Source organism: Vidua macroura, chromosome 21 (genome assembly GCF_024509145.1).
Source record: "Vidua macroura isolate BioBank_ID:100142 chromosome 21, ASM2450914v1, whole genome shotgun sequence".
Taxonomy (NCBI): domain Eukaryota; kingdom Metazoa; phylum Chordata; class Aves; order Passeriformes; family Viduidae; genus Vidua; species Vidua macroura.
The window spans coordinates 5,761,276-5,783,422 of record NC_071591.1 but is presented as its reverse complement, the minus strand read 5'-3'; the positions used below and the strand labels follow the sequence as shown (position 1 = coordinate 5,783,422).

The 22,147-nt window shown below is 43.4% G+C and overlaps 1 protein-coding gene and 1 long non-coding RNA gene across 2 annotated transcripts; one reads left to right on the top strand and one right to left on the bottom strand.

Moving 5' to 3' along the window:
- Positions 1-596: 596 nt before the first annotated feature.
- Positions 597-11,068, bottom strand: LOC128817747 (uncharacterized). The gene is made up of 3 exons (XR_008440273.1): positions 10,885-11,068; positions 9,746-9,905; positions 597-3,697 (listed from the first exon to the last, which is right to left on the bottom strand). It is a non-coding gene; the product is annotated as an uncharacterized LOC128817747 (long non-coding RNA).
- A 387-nt stretch (positions 11,069-11,455) lies between these two features.
- SET (SET nuclear proto-oncogene) lies at positions 11,456-21,152 on the top strand. Its single transcript, XM_053996650.1, has 8 exons — positions 11,456-11,793; positions 12,962-13,019; positions 13,973-14,115; positions 14,717-14,820; positions 14,998-15,111; positions 16,384-16,554; positions 16,656-16,802; positions 17,692-21,152. Exons 1-8 carry the CDS (start codon positions 11,457-11,459, stop codon positions 17,713-17,715), a joined length of 1,098 nt encoding a protein of 365 aa, XP_053852625.1. The 5' UTR covers position 11,456; the 3' UTR covers positions 17,716-21,152.
- The last annotated feature ends 995 nt before the right edge of the window (positions 21,153-22,147 follow it).

Below are 22,147 nucleotides of genomic sequence, written 5' to 3'. Positions count from 1 at the left end.
GCGGGCACGAGAGGCAGCGCAGGCGAAGGGCGCGGGGCTGCCAGGAGTTAAGATGGCGGCGGGGAGGGGGCGACAAAGCCCAGCGCGGTGGAGAGCGGGACTGGGCCGCCTTGTGAGGGAAGCTCTAGTTGGCTGTCACCATGTGGTTGCCCAGGGAGTGGGCCCGACTCAGTGCACACTTAGTGCCCGGGGTGTGCTCTGGCTCTTTGCTTTGCTCGCTACATCGTTGGTTTTGATGGGGGAATGGGGGTAATCCGTGCCGAGGGTGAGTTACTGTGCGGCCGGGCTGGCTGCACGCCCGCGGGGCAGCTCTCCGGGAGCCACCCGGTACCATCCGGTACCTGGGAAACAGCCCCTGCACCTGGATAACCTGTGCTGTTCCTGTCCGCAGGGACAGTGACTGCTGGTGTAGCTTCTTTAAGTGATTATTCCTAACAGGTATGACTCTGCTTGGAGATTTTTTCTAACTAACTCATTGGAACAACTTGATGATGAATGCACAGGCTAAATTTAGTGCTGGCATAAGCAGGCACAGATGCACCAACTTCAGTGGAGTTATTCCGGCTGTTGCTGGGAAGGAGTCTGGCCTGTGTGTAGGAATCAAGATTGCAGGATACAGAGTAGGAGCTCAGCAGAGCGATCGTAGTGCTTTCACCTCTTGAGCACATGTGAGTCCATTTATATCACAGCTGAGTGCAATGTTCTTCTGAGGAATTTAAAGCACTACACAATTAACAGTGAAGTAAGAGTCCCTAAAACGAATGGTAAAGAACTCTTATAGCCATTTTACAGACAGTGAAACTGGAGCAGAAAGAGGTTCCGTGGACTGCCTTCAAAACCAAAAAGTCTCAATGGAACTGAATCCTCTAGAATTTCAAATCCTGGCTGGAGTTGGCCATCATGATACCCCATAGAAGAGACAAGAACATAAAAGCATAAACACTCTTGGGCTGGACTGATGACCCTTTTAGCCCTGTCATCTCTCTCTGATCAGCACAGGAGTTAATCTGAATTTCCAAAGTTCAAGTTTGGCATCTCCAGCAGCAGCTGGTTCATGTGGAAGCGTGAGCAATGGCAGTTGGAGACTGTCTGGATGTAACTGAGCACTTTCCCAGCCCACTTCTGCAGGCAGCTCCTCACTTTGGTCACTGCATGGGGCAGCTTTTCATGTGTTGAAAAACTGATACTAAATATTTGAACCCAACAGCAGAGTAGTTTTCTTAAGAGGGTCTTAATATTTAAAATTTATCCTCTCTAAATAGATAATCTTCAGTCATCAATAAATTATCTTTAATTGATATGATTAGAACTGCCAAGGCATATTATTCTTTATTAGAGGAGTAAATATTATGAGTGTGAATTAATATACAGGCTGCATCATCATAAAAATGCTAAGCACAAACTGCAATTTAAGAACTTTAAATTAAACTTGTCAGGGGGGACTTAAGGGGAAAGCTTTGTGGGTTTTTCAGATGGCGAAGAGATAAGAAAACTGGAATTTAGGTATGTGAAAGAGACCGAAATAAATCAATTTTTTTAGCCAGTAGTATGCAAAGTTACTGCAAATGTAGAACATGTTTCCTGTATCGTGGTGCATGTCTGGGCTTTTTCTTCCCTGAGGATGAGAAAGGAGCAAGCAGCTCCAGACAAGGACTGTTCTAAGTAACTGCACTTTGATCCTTTATTCCAATTTCTCTGATTTGCTGGGGTTTCGGTATATAAAAGGTATTTCAAGTAATCTTATGTTGCTTTTTTTTTTTCCTGGCCTGGCAGAATCAGATATATGGATGTTTTTGTCTTCACATCATCAGAAATAAGGCAAAATCGGGGATGAGTGGGGGAGGGCTGTTACTTGCCTGAGGCTACCCAGTCTCTTTTAAGTGGCTGCTTTTACGGGGCTGATCTGTGCTTTTTTCCTTCCAGTTTCAGGAGACACAGTGTAGGAAGTTTTCACTTTTACACAATGGAGCAAATCAGCATCAGAAAACAAAGAGAAGGTTGAGGTAAATAGAGAACAAAAACAAAAGTGAGGGGGAAAACGGCAGAAAAAAGCTGCACGCTAGCGTGTGATCGCTGTGACCTGAGCAAAAGAAATACTCGGAGCTGCATCTCAGTAAAAATTCCCCCACTAGTGGGTGCAGTCGCTGCCCTCGATTTGTGCTAAATGCAACTATTCAGTTCTGTTGAGGCTCCAGAGGCGAAACAGGAGATTGTACCCGAAAACGGAGAGTCGTAACTGAGCCTTCTCCTTTTACACCTTCCCCTTCGTTCCTTCCACCCCAAACAGATGCATGTAAAGACGACTAAAACAACAAGCACAGATCAATCCGGCCATGAGAGAGTTCTTGGACTTAGTCTGGCAGGGAGTGGCTTGACAGGGGATCGAAGGTATTGCCTTTGGCGTTTGATGACTGTTCAGAGGAACAAAACCTCATACATATTCTCGTTTATTCATAGCGAACCACAGCCAACAAACAAAACTCTTCAACCGACAGCAAGGGTTTGTTTCAAAGAATTGTCACTCCAGAACCTACTTGTTTCTTCAGCTTCTATAACCAGCAAGACCTAATGCTGTTCCCTGATAGTTCCTGTCCTACCTGTGCACTGCTGAACAGCCCGAGGGGACAGATGTGGTCTGCCTGAGGCCTGGGAACTGAACTATTGCCTTTGCATTAACCAAAGGATGTAACCTGGAGTTTGAAGTGGCTTTATGCTGACGTTTTGTGTTTGTTAGTTGACTATGGACAATATCTGATTAGTTATTCCCATGTTTCTTTTTTGTTAGAAATTCATGATTTTAAAATTCACCAAACCTTAAGGGAAGTGAGGTCCCCACAGCTGTCAGTGTTGAACCCATGTCCATGTACCCCACCAGGTGCTCAGTAGCCTGATGAGGGTTCAGGTCCTTGTGTGGACTCTGTATGTTACCTCAAGCTGTGTGAATCCCCCAGCTATTTCTTTTCCAGTGCCATTTGTAACAGGCTCATGTATTTTCTCTAATTTGTGACCTCCTTTTCCCTGTCCCCCCTCCCAAATGTCCCTGCAAATGCTGTGCCCTTTTTGCTTTGAAAACCTATTTTTCCTTCTTAGCAGAAAACATCAGCTTGCTTCTGAAGTCCTGTTTTACCAAAAGACATGACACGTTATCAAAAGAATCCATCTCCTTTAAAATCATGACCTATTGTGCTTTGCAAAATTAGTTGGGGGTTCCTTATAAATATGGGTGTGATTTCTTGCCCTGTACAGGTATTGTTTATCCCCTATTCATTCCTTCATGATTAATAATAAGACAAAGATTTTTAGTCAAGTGTAACCAGACCAGGAAGGAGCAGGGGGGAATCTCTGTGGCAGGTGGCAGCAAGTTACCGCCACAGGGGCACAAAGGCACTGCTGGCAGGGTTGGAGGGGAAGCAGAGCTGGCACAGGGCCGAGTGCCATGGATTGTCCAAAGAGGCATCTGTGAAAGGCTCCTGAATCCTGGCTGCCACGGAGCTCTGAACTCGGTGGCAGCTGGGAGTCTCTGCCTTGGGCAGGGGATTGCTGCTGTCAACAAGGTGACTGGCAGTGTCTCTCTCCTTTTGGTCTCAGCAGCCTCTAGTTCCTGCTGAGTTCGTAGCAGCATGTCCAGCATCTCATCTCAGAAATAAAGGTACAATCTGCTGTGCCACTCCTCAAAGGTACCTGACCCTTTGCAGTGCTGACAGCATGAAAGAAAACAGAGATCCCTTAAATTAATCCCATATTTAGTAACCATGCATGACTAAAAATTAGTTATCTGTTCTGTACATCACTTCATTAACTCATATTGCATCTGTAATATCTCAAACAGTTGTTGGAATTTTAACTGCTATGTTTAAAGTCAGTGGCTATATTAGAAAGTAATGTGGACAGATATTAATCCTCTAAACAGAACTGTCTCTCCTTGGCAAAAGTGTGGTTTCAAAACAGGACATTCAGAAGTAAGTTGTCACATTCCACTTGGTACCATCAGATTTGTGCTTGTGTAAAGCAAGCAAGCAGAATTTGCATGATAGTTCTGGGTTGCTCTTCAGAAATCTCTGTATTTATTTAATTTCAAGCATGCCACTTTCATTTCTGAGACATTATTTCTATGAACACTGAATGTTCAGTAAATACATCTTAGTTTTACTGGGGTATGGATATGTAATTTAAGAGTGGAGAACAAAATAATGTTTCTACCATGTTAGCTAATGCAGCAGGAAAGACAGATTTGCAAGGACTCCTTTTACTGATATAAATTTTACCTCCATTTAGCAAATTTGCATATTGCCAGATTAGCTAGACCAGCAAAAGCACTTACTGTGAAAGCCACTTCTTAAATAGCAAAAAATACCTCATTTGATTTTTTTTATCCCAAGTATAACAGAGATTACAAAGAACCCTGGAATGTATTACACAAGCACAGAGAGATAACTTTACAAACTTATGCACTGCAGAAAGATTATCACCTTCTCAAAAGCACATGGAAGATGAAGGGAAGCAGGGTATCTTGTATAGACAAATTGGATATGTCAGTACAAGTGTTTTAACTGCTCGCAGAAAATGCCAAGTGATTTGTAATGATCACTTTCTTTTTATCATCTCCCTTTATCTTGTAGCAGAGTGACAGTCTGGTACTGAGAAATAACAGAATGAACCACCCATACAGCCTGTTTCTGTAACTTCTTTCTTCAGTATATATGTAGGGTTCCCAACATAAGTACTGATCCCAGTCCAGCTTGGAAAAAAAAAAAAAAAAAAAAAAAAAAAAAAGGGAAAACATGACAAAACAGGGCTTAAGCAGCATGAATGTGGCTCTCTCTGGAGAAATGTAAAAGACAATTGCACCAATTACATGCTGGTTTTGGAACTCCATGTAGCTTAAGCCTATTGAAATATATATTTGTGAGCGGGAGTGGAGGGGAAGGAAGATGCCCTGGAATGAAGCCTGGAGCTGGAATGCTGTTGTAAAGGCAGCAGTAGGAGGGAGAGCTATAAACTGGCTGCAATCCTCAAATTTAAAAAAAGGTCATTAAAAAAAAAAGGAAACATTTAAATGCCAAATTATGTGATACCTTTCATTCCTGTTTTTTCTTTTGTCCTTAGTTTTCCATTTAATTGACCGAAACATTTCCTATTTATGCCACCAACTGTGTAAACTGGGCTGACTAAAGGCATTTTTATTTTTCTCTACTCTAGCCTGACAAACTGCTTATGCAACAGCTTACACCTTTAATAACACCAATAAAACTGCATCAGAACTTTAAAAAAACCCCCAGATTTCTTAGCATCAAGGCCTGAGAGAAGTTGCTGCAGTGCTGGCATGTGACAGGAGGCAATTTATAAGGAATTAACTCTGACAGTCACTTTATACTGCTGATTTTCAAAGATCTAGGCACTAAAGATGTGTTAATGAGGGTACTGAGGCTTCATAATTAATTATATTAGCATCTCTTTGTTACTCTCTACAACGGTAGTGGCTGGTTGACATTTCAATAGGAGTCTGGTGGTATTCTTTGTGATTATTATCCAGGAGTACAGTTTTACCTTAGCTCCCAGAGGGAAACGTTGCATGTAAATGCCGCTGTGAATTGCAGGGGCTTTTGGAGCTCAGTAAAAGCCCTTGAAGGAGACCCCGCTGGAAACTGAATGGATGTCAGTAAAATTTCTCCAGTCTGGAATCTCTCTTCAGATATGGACTCTCCTCCCCCTTCCTTTCCCTCCCCCCTTCCTTGCAGTGAGCTGGTCCTTCTCACAAGGCTTAAGAACAGCAACATCCAGCCCTTGCTGAATGTCGAGTTCCAGACCCCTAAAGGAAGGGATACTGACCTGAACAAAGCAGTGAACAAAGTAAACCTGAAAATAGGGAATATTTTCACAGGCTTGAATTTTCAGTGCAATAAAACCAGAGCTGCCAGAAGGAGTCCCAGAAGTGGTGAGTCAGATAATAGATGTACGGCTGTGGTGGGAGGGAAATGGTCTCTACTTTGTTTTATACCACCCCACCCCCCACTTTACAAAGGCAGATGAAATTATTTTCCAGTCATACCACTGCAAAAACAAACATGGAGTTTAAAGGTTATTTCCTTTGTGTGTTTCTGAGAGACATTAGTTTTGACTCCAAAGGGGAAAGGAAGATGTTTTGTCAATGACCTCAGTTTTTACTCTGAAAGTTTTTACAGTATCACCTGAGATGGCAGACCTGCTCTTTTGTTTACTGATATATTCCACTTGTTTGTGTTAATTTTAAAAACTTACAAAACCAAATTGCTGTTTTTTCACACCAGTGGCAGTTAGAACCTTATCATGGTTGGGCTCAGTTAAGGACACAGTTTGACAAACACCTCTGCTAAGTGAAACTTGTGCAATGTGTTCCTGACTCTTTCATTCCTGTCTTCATGGGACTCTCTTACTTGTAACATTGTTCCTGCATCTGCACCAGGGAACCAGATCAGAGTACTAGTCTGAGTTTTAAAAAAAAAGGGGTTGTGGGTACTATTTCTAATTGAAATCAGATTCAGATTCAATTTAACACACACAAAAAGAAAATCACTGGCACAATGCAGGAACAATGTAAAGGGGAAGAGGGGAGGAATGTGTGGTGGCGAATGCATAAGTAGGAACTTCTACCAAAAAATAGTTTGTCAAACCATGTCCTGAAAGACTTTACATTCTTCCAAGCCAGAACCACTCTTTGCTGTGTGTGCAGGTAGAACCTCACGCGCAGGGATTATAGTTGCAGGACTCTCAGAGCTATTGTAATACCAAAAAATAGTAACTGTTCCTACAGACTGACACAATTAACCAAATTCCACTCACAGATCATAGTTGGCAACTCATGCAGCATTTTATGTAGCTGAAGTTGGAGACCAGTTCTATTCCTGAGTTCCATCTCCAGCTCTAATGAGCAGTAACTCTGAATAACTCTGGCATTCAGTTCACCTACCAGTAAAAGAATTACTTTCCTCACAGAGCTTTTTACATTTAACCAGATTTTTAAAAATGAGCTTTGACATTCTCAGATGAAAAGAATAATGTGCACAATGTATTATTATAGCAAAAACTGTATATGACAGATTCCTACATGTTTTCCTGTCTTTTGTTTCACTTTCCTGTCACCATACTCCTACACGGGACTCAATACACACTGTAAATGTTTGAGGAACGCCAACTTCAAACTAATGAATTGGAATTAATGTACTTGTTCTTTGCTGAGCAATGTTGTGTGTGTTTATTTTTATCTGATACTTTTTGGATAGAGACAGAGGTTACTCCCCCTGAGAGTTCAAATATCAATAGTGCTCTACATAACAAGGGAAGTTTTTAATGATTCCCACAAAAACCACTGCCACTTCATAACAAGACAATGGATGAAATACTCTGAGTGTAAAATTTTTGCCTCTAGTGCTATTCCCAAGGGACCAAATCTAGAAGTGATAGTCAACTTTGCCTAGGATTCAGCAAGAGTTTTCCTCCTGTAGGACAGAGGAAATGATAAATAAGAGTTTTAATAATTGGCCAGAGTTAAAATCCTGGAAAGCAAACATTTATAAAGTGACTCTGCAGAAATATTGTCTCCCTTTTAATTTCCCCATGAGTGGAGAAGATGGAGAGGATGCTCTGTATATCTCCTTGCAGAAGCACAAGGTACAGTTTTATCTCAACCTCAACATGACTGAAAAGCTTATGCCTCATGTTCAGAAATGTCTAAGGTTTTGTTGACTTTCAATTTAATATTTTAAAGAGTATTTTGACTGCCTCTTTGCCTCTAGTATCTGGGAACAAGCACAGGTGTTATGTAACTATACATCTCTTCATGGATTACAAGCAGGTGCTCTGGTAAGTTAGAGATGTTGGTGTAGAAAAAAATAAAAGTCAGGTTTAGCAACGATGTCTAACGGATGTGTCATAAAAAATAAAAACTAATACAAATAGGATCACTGTACTTATTCAGTGACATATTGTTAGTCACTGCCTGTTGTCTGTGTTACTGAACTGCTGTCCTGCCTCAAGGCAATTATCAGTCCCGAAATATTTTCATCCAAAGGTTTAAACTGCAACAACTGTGAGGACATGTGGAAGATTCTTCTGTCATTATCTCACCCTTCAGTTCTAACATGAATACTTGACTGGGAAGGTCTGTGACGGTGGAGATGAATAAACAGTTGGAGCTGGTATTTGACTGGTTAATGTGTGTGCCAAACTGTGTGTGTAGTGCCGGGGAGGCTCAGCACTTCCTGGGGGCTGTCAGACTGATCACACACAGCAAACCAGCCCTGTGTCTCTGCCTGTGGCTCCCAGCAAGCCCTTTGCTATCAAGTACAAGCTTGTGTGTTCTTGAAATGTGCCTTCAACTCACACGTGTACTCAGTGAAAGCTTTCATATACTCTGAAAACTTGTCTTGCACTCCAAGGGGGAATCTTAATACAGAGCCCAGGCCTGCAAGTTCTCTGTGGAAAACTGGGCTCCCAGCATAGTTGTACAGTTCTTAAGCAGTTGTTTGCATTTCAACGATGGTAAAATGATCCTTGTTTTGTATTTCTCTACAATAATTCCCAGTTCTTTGGGATGGAAGGCTGTGAAACCAGGAGTTGCTATTAATTACATTGGCTTACCTGCATGATGGTATATATGACCATTTTGCCTTGCAGAAATACTTAAGGGGAGATGTACTCTTCCTTTTTTCACACATCACTGCATTATATTATATTATATTGGAGAAAATTTTAGCACATTTTCTGATTTCATTTGCCAAATTGGGGGTTCAAGTTTAAAATTTACAGCTGATTTGACAGTCCAGAAAGTAAGCATGATTATCCATTATGTCTCTCAACTGTAGTAACATACCTAGTCAAGGAAAGAAACACTGGAGATCTGAACTTTAAGGAGCAAATACGAAATTTCCTTTAGAAAGAAAGGAAATTGAGTCTGTTTAGTCAATTCTTGAGGAAAATGTGTAGTTATAACTGTACATTTAAACCCTCAACAGTTATTCAAGGACTAAAACTGCCTTAGAGGTTAGCTACAGGTCATGAAAACATTAGAAATATTTGAAGGGAGGTAACTGAATATTTATCAATAAACCCTCTATATTTTTGGGGATTCTTTTCTTACTGTTTTGGGGATATTAAACAAATATTCTTTTAATATTTACATGTATTTATATTCTTTGAAATATTTATATATAATCAATAAACCCTTTTTTTGTTGATAATAGCTAGTTTTAGGGTAAAACAGATCTTGGAAATGTTTTTTTTTAACAGTACAGCAGTTAAAATTCATGATTACTTGGTTTTAAATACATCAGAGTATCACCATAACCGTGTATTTCAGGAATACCTGGTAATTTATAGACTAAACAAGGAGTTCTAGTAGGGAACTGACAGGTGTCACTTGTTCCTGCTTGGAATTAGCTTTCAAATTTGCCACCTGTTTATTTCAAATTATAGATCTTCAAAGATTAATCTAGAGAAAGACAATATAGTAAATTAAAGGTGAGAAAAGAGCAGATATAACTTCATCGTCAAGAGACCCAAACGAAACAGAAGGAAGAAAACCAAGCTGCACACATGAATTTATCTCATCTGAATTGGAAGATATCCATATTAATCAATCTTGGGAAATGCAGACAGAATAAGGAAAGAGTCATCTTGCTGTGATGGGCTTCAGGAAGGCCTTGACACATCCCCCCCTTGGGGAGGATTTCATAATCTTGCATTTATAAAGTTGTGATGTTTTGCTTACCTTTTATGCCCAGTGGTTACAATTGCTGTATGTGAGGAGTAAGGGATGGCAGCTCCTCTCTCCTGCTGTTTGCACGGGGAAGCACAACACAAACCCTGCACATGCCGCAGCCCTTGTGGGTGGCAGTGGAAACGAGGACATAGCTGGTGGGAAGTGACAGCTGGGAATACAAAAGAAAAAACAATGGGGATTTGCAAGCAACAGGTGGGAGCAGGATTCAGAAAAGCATACTCAGGGCTTCTGAGGAGGCAGGAACTAATCCAGGCCTCACTGAGTAGGTCCAATAGAAGAACAACTTGAAGAGGCAAAACAGGAAACGAGCAGGAAGACTATGCTAAAGTTGTATGACTGGGGAAGCAAATACAGACAGCAAATTCCTACTTCATCAGAACTGTACTTAACCCGAACTGTATCCTAACACTCATCTGTGAATGATATGCTGCTGCTTTTGATAGAAAAGAGTGACTCGGCTATTCCTTTAAAAGCAAACACGGGTGAGCTGTAGCTGTGGAGCTGCACTGAGCTCTTCCATGACAGGTGGACAGGAAAGGGACAAAAAGGGTTATTTAAAGTCTGCCTGCTCTCGGTGCAGTGGCAGGTGTGCTGGCAGGCAGCTCTGTGACCTTCTGGAGTCGAGCTCCCCAGTAACTGAGCTGGATGTGACTGACAGGGCTCTGTGTTCTCAACACAGAATGTCCCAAGTTATTTATATGGGTTTGGGTTTGTTTCGTCTCAAGGAGGCGCGGGGGCACCTCATTGCTCTCCACAACCACCTGAAAGGAGGGGTGGTCTCTTCTGCCTTGCCTGCAGTGAGAGGCCTTAAGCTGAGATGGGAGATTCTGAGAAGATATTTGAGAGAGATTTTTCCCTGCTAGGGTGGCCATGCTTTGGAATAGGTGGAGTCACCATCCCTGGAGGTGTTCAAGAGGTGTCTGTATCTGGTTCTGGGTGATGTGTTTCAATGATTTGGGCCTTACAGTGGTCATACTGGGTGAACATTGGACATGATGTTCTTAAAGGTCTATTCCAACCTTGGTGATTCCATGATTGCTTTGTGCCATGTCCCAGGTAAGGCAGGCAGCACAGGGAGACCTGGGTGCACATCCCCAGAGCGTGGCAGGCTGAAAGCGTGACCTCACCCCCGGCAGGGAAGCGCTGAGCCTAGAACCAGGGGAACACCACACGCAGCGGGACCGCAGCCTTCTGAGCACTGTCTGGAGGTCGGAGGTCCCGAAATCCATTCCTGTCCCTCGATGTCCCCCGGTCGGGGGACGGGACGGGCCCCATCCCGGCCACACCAAGGGGTCGGTGCCTCCGCGGGCCGTGAGGGGACGGGACGGGACTCAGGGGGCCTCGCGCGCGCCGGTGTAGCGAGGGCGCGCGGGCACGTGCAGCGCGCGCATGCGCGGCCCCTTCCCCTACACACCCCGCGCGCGCCCCCGCCCTCCCGCGCGCCCCGTCCTCTGTGTCTCCGCGCCGCGGCCACGCCCCCCAAGCGCTTCCCGACCAATGAGCGCCCGGCTTGGGGCGGTCGGGGGGTGCGGCCTCTCCACGGCTGCGCACGCGGGACCTCCCCGGCGTGTGTGTGTGTGCGGGGTGCAGTGCGCCTGCGCATCGCACCGCCCGCGGCACAGCGCGCCCGGGGCGGGGGGCTCGGTGCGCACGCGCGGTGCGGCCGCCGTGGCCCGGCCGGGCGGGGGGGGGGCCGCGCATGCGCGCCGCGTGCCCGCCCCTCGCCAGCAGCAGAGGAGGAGGTGGCGGTGGCGGCTCTGGGCGAGGGAGCGAGAGGCGCCGTTGCCGCCCCGGTATCCGGCAGGACCGCGCGGAGGAGGCGGGAGCGCCCCGGCGGCGGAGGGACCTGAGTGGCGGCAGCAGCAGCAGCAGCAGGAGGAGTCAGTGCCCGGCCCCCCCCCCCCGCGCAGCCCCGTTGCAGCCCCCCCCTCCCTCCCGCCCTCCGCGCTCCGCAGCCACCAACATGTCGGCGCCGGCGGCCAAAGTCAGTAAGAAGGAGCTGAACTCCAACCACGATGGGGCCGACGAGACCTCAGGTGAGGCCGCGCCGGGGGCGGGACGGGAATGGCGGCAGCCGGCGCGGCCTCCGCCTCGCGCCGACCGCCATTTTCCCCCGCCGCACGGGCCGCGGCCGCGCCGGGGGCGGGCGGAGCGCGGGCCCGGCCGGGCGGATGTGCAGGCCCGGCGGCGGCGGGAGGAGGCCATGTTAGCGCCCTTTTGTCTGCGCTGCCGGCCCGGCTTCCCTCCCCGCGGGGCCGGGCGGGGGGCGCTGCGGCTCGGCGGAGCAGCGGGACCCCCCCGCCGCCCCTCCCGGAGCAGCATCCGCGGAGCCTCATTGTGCTCCGCCGCCGCCGCCATGATGCGCCGCCGCCTCCCGCGCCGGCCGCGGCCGCGTGGTGCTGCCGGGGCCGCGCGGGGATGGAGCGGCGGAGACACGCGGTGCTGGGGCCGCCCGCGCCGGCCCCACGTGCGATCTCGGCTTTTAAAGGTCGGGGTTGTCCCCGGCCGCAGCGCCTTCCCCACGTGCGTCCCCCGCGCCGGGAGAAGGCAGAGCTGTCCCCCAGCGCGGGCCGGGCCGTGCGGGACGCGCACCGGGCGCTGCTCCTCCGCTCCAGCCGCTTCCCGCTGCCGCTCATTCATCTCCCGCGCGGTGGGTAAACAGCGCTCCGTAACCCAGGCCTCGGCCAAACTCGGTCCGGGGGAAGTGCCCATTAGAAAATACCTGCCAAACGGCGGCTTTCGCGTCTCTTTCATTTGTAACTGCCTTTTTGAACGTTCTTTTCGGTTTTTGGAAGGTGGCATGTGCCCAGATAGGCTATTTCTATTGATATTCCAGCGCTCTGTAAATTACTTTACGTTTTTTCAAATGTGTTGGTCGTAGCAAACGTGGCTTACAACTTTTTTAATTAAAATATTATTCGCTTATAATTTAAGTTGGCTTGTAAAACATTGTAGCGGGATGTGAGCTGTGGTTTCTAAGGGTGAACTCACTTTAAGGACTGTTTTATCAAACTTTGCTGCACTTCATCTGCAACACACCCTGTAAAGCTGGTGCTTTGAGGCCTTGTAACTCTTGTGACATTTAATAGAAATACCTGAGAACTTCTACAGTAGATCACTAGAGAATTTCTCAAAGAGAAACCCCAGGTGATTTGTCAGGCTTGTGAATGAAGGGATATTGACACGTTTTCATCTGTTTTTCAGAAAAAGAGCAACAGGAAGCAATTGAACACATTGATGAAGTACAGAATGAAATAGACAGGTAAACATTATCTAACTTTTAAAATGTTGTAGCAGAAATTGAAATGTAGCTGACAAAAGTGAAAGTGTTTAGTAAACCCAGCGCTCAGTAGTCTTTGAACTCGCCAAGATATACCTGTGTTCTGACTTGATTAGAGACATTAAAATAACAAAGAAGTGTCCTGGTTTCTTGCTTAATTGTGTATAATTAAAGAGGTAGAACTTGAGTTTAAATTTTTTAATTAATTGTGGTATTTTTGATAATAGACGTGTATTTCACACTGGCTTCTCAAGTTAATGTGTAAGCTATTTGGTTAAAGTATTTCCCTGTTAGCAAGCAGAACCTAACACTTAGTTGAAAAGTCAGCTTTTATTATACATTTTTATTATAATATTCATGTGCTTGTGCAATAATACACAGAAAATGTCTCTGGGATGTTAATTTTGTATGCCAAAGCTCTTGGGGCTGTGGGTTCTGTGTCAGTCCCTGCCTGCATGTTCTCTCCATGCCAGTGTCCTACAAGGACTGCAGGTGGCTGTTGGGGCTGTGAGTGTGTGAAGCTGTTGCAGTATGAGGGCTTTGCCTTTTTACAACACCAGTTCAATTTTAAGTCTTCAGATTTTACTTGCACAGGGTGCAGAATTTCTTTGCTGTAGCTTCCTTGCCTGCCTAAAAGTTATAGAGGGCAGGTGATAGGGCTGTGTTAGCCTTCTGCAGGTTTTATGCAGGCAAAATGTTGAAGAGATAAAACACTGCTTTGTGTTTAGAAGGTTCTGTTCAGACCAGTGAGATTGCTTCTGTAAGAGTGTTTTTTTTACAGTTACAGCTCTGAGCTTCTGAGGTTTTTGGGACATTCATCTGCAGAATATGGCAGACTGGTCTTATCAAACCCTTTCAACTCTTAGTTAACTGCTCTGATGTGTCCTTAAATCCCAGTTCTCTCCATGTGGTTAACGTGCCTCTTTCTATTACAGACTGAATGAACAAGCCAGTGAGGAAATTTTGAAAGTAGAACAGAAATACAACAAACTCCGCCAACCATTCTTCCAGAAGAGGTCAGAATTGATCGCCAAAATCCCGAATTTCTGGGTAACAACATTTGTCAACCACCCACAAGGTACATTCTTAATAGCCCTCTTTTTTTTCCCCCTGTAAATTCAATGTTTGCTTGCTTGTTATGTGAGTGTCTTAAAGCTCTGAGGGTCTTGTGGAGTTGTTACTAGGCATACAACACTTCCTTTCTGTCCTAGATTTAATTTTTAAGCTTCTTCTTTCTTGCACTTGTTGGCCAAAGGAACATCTTGTTTACTAAAATATTTCAATCCTAAAATTTCTTTCTGCATTTTAAATTGCAAGGTTTCCACTTTATGCCGTTCATTGGGAACTTAAAGCAAAACAAACAAACAAAATTGTTCTAAATTGTTTGGGTGTTTTTTACTTGGATATGAGCTCCTTGGGACTCCTGACAATAAACTTTCTACAAAACAAGTTCGTAGACTGCTTTAGATTGGGCAAAACTGCATGCATGAAAATCTGTTTGAGAGGGAAGGGTGGGTATGTGTGGGTAGGCTGTTGGCTGGTAACTTGAAAAGAAAGAGCCATGAGAAGTTGGCTTGGACAGATGTGTTGCTTTTTAGATCTTCCTGGCTACCAGTTTCCTGTGTTTTGCCTGCCTGTTTCATGGCTTTGTTAATGTGGGGTTCCTCCTTCTCTCTCAGTATCTGCACTGCTGGGAGAAGAAGATGAGGAAGCACTGCATTACTTGACCAGAGTTGAGGTGACAGAATTTGAAGACATCAAATCAGGTTACAGAATAGATTTTGTAAGTACTTTAAATGGTTCATTCACTTGTGATTTTGCTGTTGTTTTTTTAATGTAATTGCATGTTGGGTTCTAGTTTATGACTTAAATCTCTGCAGTTACCTATTTAGTGCCAGGTTTGACTTGGTATGTGTGTTTCCATTCCTTGGGTTCTAACTCTTTGCTTTCCACTCTCCAGTATTTTGATGAGAATCCCTACTTTGAAAATAAAGTTCTCTCCAAAGAGTTTCACCTCAATGAAAGTGGAGACCCATCTTCAAAATCGACTGAGATCAAATGGAAATCTGGAAAGGTATGTATTGCATCTGGGAGAGCACAAGTAAAAACATTACCAAGTGCATTAGTTTGTCTCTTCCTTGGCCAGGATCTAGACTGTGTTGTGTTGTTTAGTTAAAATAACTATTAAATGAAGAATTCCAAGGACAACAGGTTTAGGGGGATCAGATAGCAGCATGTGATCTTATTTTATATTCTATTTCATTGACTTCATTCCCAGATGCCACATCTTTTGTAGAATTTGTAGCCATAATAATATGGGCGTACCTGTCACCCAGGCAGTCTTCAAGAATCATTAATTTACTGCAGTTTATTTCTGTAGAAGTTCTTCAGTGTTATCCTGAAGATTTTCAACTGAGTTTTTAGAAGTAGAGCTGAGGCTTGCAGTTAAATTGCCACTTGTTTTGTCACTCTCAGACCAAGGAGAAGATTTATGTTTTTTGTATTGAGAACTAGAACTTTTCCTCTTGTACCAGAAATTGCATTCCTGTACAGGCCAGTCGTGTGATCTTTAGAATACACTACAAAATCAGTGTGAATTCTGCTTTGTTCTTCTTAAACAGTCTAAACCTATAAATGTTGTTATTCTGGCAGGAGAAAAAAACACTGGAAGTGTGGTGTAACCATATGGTCAAAGAAATAAATTATTTCATTTCAGACTTAACAAAAAGATTGTTGCAAACGTACTACACTTCTTTTCTAGGATAAGGTGATAGATACAGACCTTATCCTGTGGCCATGTGTTTCAGCAGTTTGTGTGGGGTTTTTTTTGCACTTACTACAGAGTGGCCTGAAGACTTCAGAGTAGGAAATCTTAGCCAAAAAGGCCTAGGCAGGTCTTTATATCCAAATGATAAAAGAGCTTAGAGGTGTGGAGACTTTCTTAAATTGGGTGTATGTAGTAGTTGCTGCAATTACAACTACTCTGAGTGGCATTTAGTCATTGTGAGACCTTGTAAGTTCAGTGTGTCATTAAACAATTGTCATAATTGTGTTTCCCTGAGATAGGGAAACGTAAATCAGATGTGATATTATGTGAATTTTCAGTGTTCCAGTGGAGGCCGTTGGAAGAACCAAGTGGGTTTGCTGTTCTCTCCTGTTCATGAGAAATGCAGTATCTTCTGTCAGTTGTTTGGGCTTGAGATGTGTTTTACAGACTTGCCCTTGAAGAGGGACGGGGAAAGTGACTCCTTACGGTTGTTTAGACAAGTACATTTTTAAATGGTGCTTATAGGAAAAAAACACCATAGAAAGATGACTTTAGGAAACTTCTTAACTTTCTTTTCAGGACCTGACAAAACGGTCAAGCCAGACACAGAACAAAGCCAGTAGGAAGAGGCAGCATGAAGAGCCAGAAAGCTTCTTCACCTGGTTCACTGACCACTCTGATGCAGGGGCTGATGAGCTAGGAGAAGTCATCAAGGATGACATCTGGCCAAATCCCCTACAGTACTACTTGGTAGGTAACAGTCCTGACTGAGCAGGGCATTTGCACCCACAACAGCTCTGTGAAAGAGTGGATTTGATCACTGTAGTTGATGTTGCAAATGTATCTTTAAGGTTCCTGATATGGATGATGAAGAAGGGGAGGGAGAGGAGGATGACGATGATGATGAAGAGGAGGAAGGATTAGAGGATATTGATGAAGAAGGAGATGAAGATGAGGGGGAGGAAGATGAAGATGATGATGAGGGAGAGGAAGGAGAGGTGAGTAATCTTGCCCTTCATGCCATTCGTGTGGAGTTTGAGAAGGATCTTGTAAGAATACCAAGCCATTGTGGCAAAGGTGAACTGGTTCTTTTCTGCACCCCAAGGTGTGAGAACTGTGACTGCATTAACTTGAGTGGTTTCAGGTAGTAATAAGTATATTTGTGTATATGAGACACAGTGGAAGTACATATTTTCAGTAAATTTGTAAAGAAAGTGCTCTAGGAGAACTAGGATATTAATGTGACAAAATTCTTACTTCATTACTGAGTATTCTAGCAATGCTTCACATATAAATGGCTTTTGTTGATGCATCCAGTCATCCTTCCCACTTGTTGGTTTATTTCTACTTATGGCCAGCCCAGCTAACACTTTCTGTTGGGTTCAAGAATTAGAAATCTGCTTTGGTCATAAGTGGGATTTCAGGTTCATCATCCAGGGTGTTGGGAAGTTAGTTTAGAATGTCTTTGTTTCTTGGAACTGGGCGTGGTGTGTCTGACTTCCAGCAGCACAAACCACGTGCCCTGAGAGGAGGGCTCTGTTTTATAACCTAGAATTTGGCATGTGACATGTGAAGCATTTTGTTCTTCAGAGTTTTAAATGAGAGGAAAATGACCCCTTCATTTTCCACATGTTAAACTCGTGTCAGTGCTTGTAGGGATTCCAAGTCAGTTTCTCAAACCTCTGATGTGTTTTCCTTGGGAGACCCAGGTAGTGAGTGATTTCTGTGTCAGAAGCTGGGCATCCTGGGCAAGTGTTACCATCCTTTAGTGAGGGAAGAGATGATCATACAGCACCATGAGTAGCACTGTAAAAAGTTCTGGTCACTGCATTTGCTATCTGAAGTTTAGTGATTAGATTTATTTAATTCTTGCTTATCTTTCAACAGGAGGATGAAGGAGAAGATGACTAATTGAACACTGATGGATTCCAAACCCCCTTTTTACCTTTTTAATTTTTCTCCAGTCCCTGGGAGCAAGTTGCTGTCTTTTTTTTCTTGTGCTCAGTCGCCTTGTTCTCTTGAGGTCTCTTTTTCTCTCCTCTACACCATGGTTCACGATTTCTTTTGGGGAAATATCTTGAGCAGAATACAGTGGAAAAGAATCTACCAGTTTCTGTTTCAAGTTCATTTTTATCCCTTTCTGTCTCAAAACAAAAACTGTTTATGAATTCAACACACCATGTTCTGTGGGAAAAAAGAAAACCTTCTGCTCCCTTCACTCTGCTGGAAGCTGAAGAGTGCTAGGCCCCTGTGTAGTAGTGCATAGAATCTAGCTTTTTTCCTTCTTTCTCTGTATATTGGGCTCAGAGATTACACTGTGTCTCTATGTGAATATGGACAGTTAGCATTTACCAACATGTATCTGTCTACTTTCTCTTGTTTAAAAAAAAAGAAAAAAACAACAAAAAAAAATAAAAATAAAAATGGGGTTATAGAAGGTCAGCCGGGGTGGGTTTCAGAAGTTTGGGTGGGTTAAGTGGGCATTTTGACAACATGGCTTCTTCTCCTTTGGCATGTTTAATTGTGATGTTTAACAAACATCCTTGCAGTTTAAGATGACACTTTTAAAATAAAATCTTCTCCTAATGATGACTTTGAGCCCTGCCACTTGATGGAGAATCAGCAGAACCTGTAGGATCTTATTTGGAATTGACATTCTCTATTGTAATTTTGTTCTTGTTTATTTTTAAATTTTTTTTTTGTTTTGGTTTTTTTTTTGGTGGTTTTTTTTCCTTTTTTTCTTTCTGTTTTGTTTTGGTTTTTTTTTGTTTTTTTTTTTTTTTTTTGTTTCACTGGAAAGGAAAGAAAGTTGCTCAGTTTTAAACGTTAAAGTGTACAAGTTGCTTTGTTACAATAAAACTAAATGTGTACACAAAGGGACTGGTTGGTCTTCACTGAAAGAAACAGCTTTTATATCCTATTTAGAACTTGCTGTAGTTTCTTGGCATTTTTGGGGGCATTTTGTCAGTATTTCTGTAGTGCAGTGCAGCCTTGTGGTTGTGTGGACTGAACCAGTTCATGTAGTTCCCACTATTTCAGTACCTCTGAAGTGTTTCCTGTGGTAGTTCCCACTGCACACTGACTCTTGAGTTCCCTGTAGGGTCATGTGCTGTGTGTGAAGACACAGGTATATATCCATGTTTTGCAAAAAGGAAAGTCACTTGATTTGTAGAATTTTTAGTAATTTGCAGTACTGTATCTCCAGTACATAAGTTTGCATGAAAATACCATGCAAGCTCAGAATAAAGAGACTAAGGGGTGGTTTTAAAATATTTGGGTGGTTTTGTAAGTCTTTTCAGTTGAAAACGAATCTTAATTGCAACCTAATTTGCGGGCTATTTCAAAGAGCAAGATTCTTAGTAAAGTTCATGTATAAAAAGTTGCTACTTCACTGTTTTTTTTCCCTTGGTAGCAGCATGTATATGTGCTTTAGATACACTGTATTCTCATTTTAAGAGACTGCATTTGAGAAACTTGTAACAATTTCACGTAAGGTGTTGGAACTGGTATTCCACAAAATGTAATGGAAGTTGTTTTAACATGCTTTGCTTTTGAAATATTTAAGAAAAAATGTTCTATCAGCTCATCTGAAATTCAAACAGCTCTTTGGATGTGTAGAAAAGACTGTCTTCTGGGAAGACTTGTTATATTCTCTGATTCCTTTTCCTCACAGAATTTGCTGTAGTCAAATTCAGCTTTTTTTGATGCTTAAGAATACACTTGGCAGAACAAGATCAATGTCTGGTTGAGACGTGCACAAATAACATGTGTGAGGGAAAACATTCTGTAAGTGTGTGGTCCAGCTTGGATTCAATCCATTTATCAGAGACAATGCAACGTCCAGTCTCATGTGATCAATGCAAAAATAAGACAACCATGTACTTTATTCAATCTCAACAAAAGCTTCTGCCCTCATCCTGCTTTGCAGAGCCAAGTACAGCGTTGATCAGTAATGGTTTCTTACCATCTAGAGAGAGAAGGAACAAAACCCATGAAGTCCTATAAATTTTAGTGTTTTTTAATTTGATTCCTTTTTGTTGTAAGATTGAAAATAGCTTCCAGTTGTGGTAGAGGGTCAATGTGCTGTTTCTTGCCATGATGCCTCATTACTTAATTTTTATGTAGTCCTAATTGTAGTTCCTCAAGGAAAATAATCTTTTGCTAGTCTTTAATGCTTTAGGAAAAATATTGTGCCATTGTTGTTCCATCCCTGTTGGTTACTAGCAGAAAACTTATAAAAAGTGTTTTGAAAGTAATCAAAGCTTCAGGCTCTGTAAAGTCAAATACCAGAAACAAGAAATGAGAAGTCTGGATAATTAAATGCTACTTAAGAGGTTTTTTTCTTGCGCATTCTTAAGGATTTTACAGGGTGCCAAAATACTCTTGCTACTGTACTGATAATACTGAATTTGCTGTGAAACTTGAGGGTTTACTCCTGGCAATGGCTAAAGAGTAAACTGACATGGTAAAAGAATAAACCATATTAGTCAAGTGTTATTTTAATTTTTTTTTCCTAGCATGGAAATGATTAGGGATTAACACATTTCTCTGCAATGCTCGAGAAATACTACAGCTGGCCATCATGTGCTCTGACTGTTCACTTAATGTCTAATTTGGCTGAATATATGTAATGGGTGCCCATTTTTTACTGGATTTCTTTTATATGTGTATAAAGAGCTTTTAAAAAGACATCTACCTTGGATAATAATGGGAATTTAATTCTTATTAAATATCATTAATTCCCCACTGATTGTGCTCCTCACATACAGTTAATCTCACCATGTGAAATCTATCACAGGTGGTAAATGACTTCAGGTTTTTTGGGTTGAATTTCCAGGATTAGAACATAGAGTTGGCAGTAATTTAATGAAGGTGAAGCTGCTGTGCTGGGGCTATATGGCCTATCTCAAAGGTTATTTTTAAGTTTAAAGTTTAATTGCTATAAAATGGAATCTTTTGTCTGTAATTTCTCGTGCCAAAGGAAACAAATACAGCTGAGTGTGTAAATACAGTCGGGAAGGTTTGGGGTTTTTAAAGAGATTATCTGTGTACTTATTCATACTTGTCAACATAATTTCTGTCCCTGTAAACAAGCATTATCTGAATCGATTTCTCAGTCATTTATGATATTCATTTGAATCTGTAAGCTCTTTGTACCACACTAAACCAGGTGCATAAGGATAGTTCTTTGTTTATTGGATACTGTTCCTGAATTTTGAAGCCATGTTGTTTTTTGGTTTGGTTTGGTTTTTTGTTTTTTAAAGAGAATGAAATCAATGAAATAATTTCTCTGCTGTACCTTCAAGCTATCCTTCTGTTTGAAGGAATTAAAATACATTTAACTGTTACTTGATGCTACCATTTCTAAGAGTCTTTTTCAAAAGAATCAGTTTTTTAGTCCCAAACTCGGCACAGTCTTTCACGGGTGATGTGGACAGTGCTTGCTTTTCCTTTATGGAGAAGAGTGAGGGGAGGTCGCAAGACACTTGCTTCCTGTGGGAAACAGATTTATGCTTAATCTCCTTCCTCCCTCTCCTGGATTAAAATTTGAAACTTTTAAGACTTTTTCTCGATCATCACCTTTTCCGCGTGCTCTCTCGGGTATAACGGAGGCCAGGGGCTGCCGGTTGAAGGTCGGGACACACCTTTAGCCCCCGCCCTGCTCCGGGAACCCCCGAGGAGTCCGCACAGCTCCCGGGCCGGTGCCACTGCCCCTTGCCGGCTCCTGGGCAGGACCTGCGCCGGGATCATCCCCGGCACCAGGGGATGGTGCCCTGCGGGATCCTGGAAGGGCTGGAGGGGCACGTCGTGCTCCCAGGTGTGACACTTACCTTCCCGCGGGACAGGGGGCAGGAACTGCTGATCCCACGTACTGGGCCACTCTCTCTGCAGCATTTGCGGGACACAGCTGAACCATGCCCGGGAAAGGGGGCTGGGATGCTGGGGAGCCACGGCCTCTGGGATCACCCAGGAGCTGAGAGCCAGCCCTTTCCCTCCAGCTCCCCAGCATCCCTGAACTACCCCCTGCCCTTCCTCAGGCTCCCCTGGAGGGTCTGAGGCCTGAAGGAAAGAGGGGGAAGCTGCTGTAGGAACCCCGAGTGCGTGGTGGGCAAAGGACCCCTGGAGGCACCGTCCCAGCCCAGAGCCCCCCAAGCACATCCCCAGCGACGGCCAAACACAGCCTTGATCTGCTGGAGGTGTGGAAGCATCCCTGCTCCTCTAGAACTCAGTCTACACTTGCTAGTTTGATTTTCCCCTTTCCAGTATTTCCACTGAAAGAACAGTCAAATTAAAATAATTGCTTAAACACTAAACAGAGCCTGGACCATGTTCTAAATAGCAT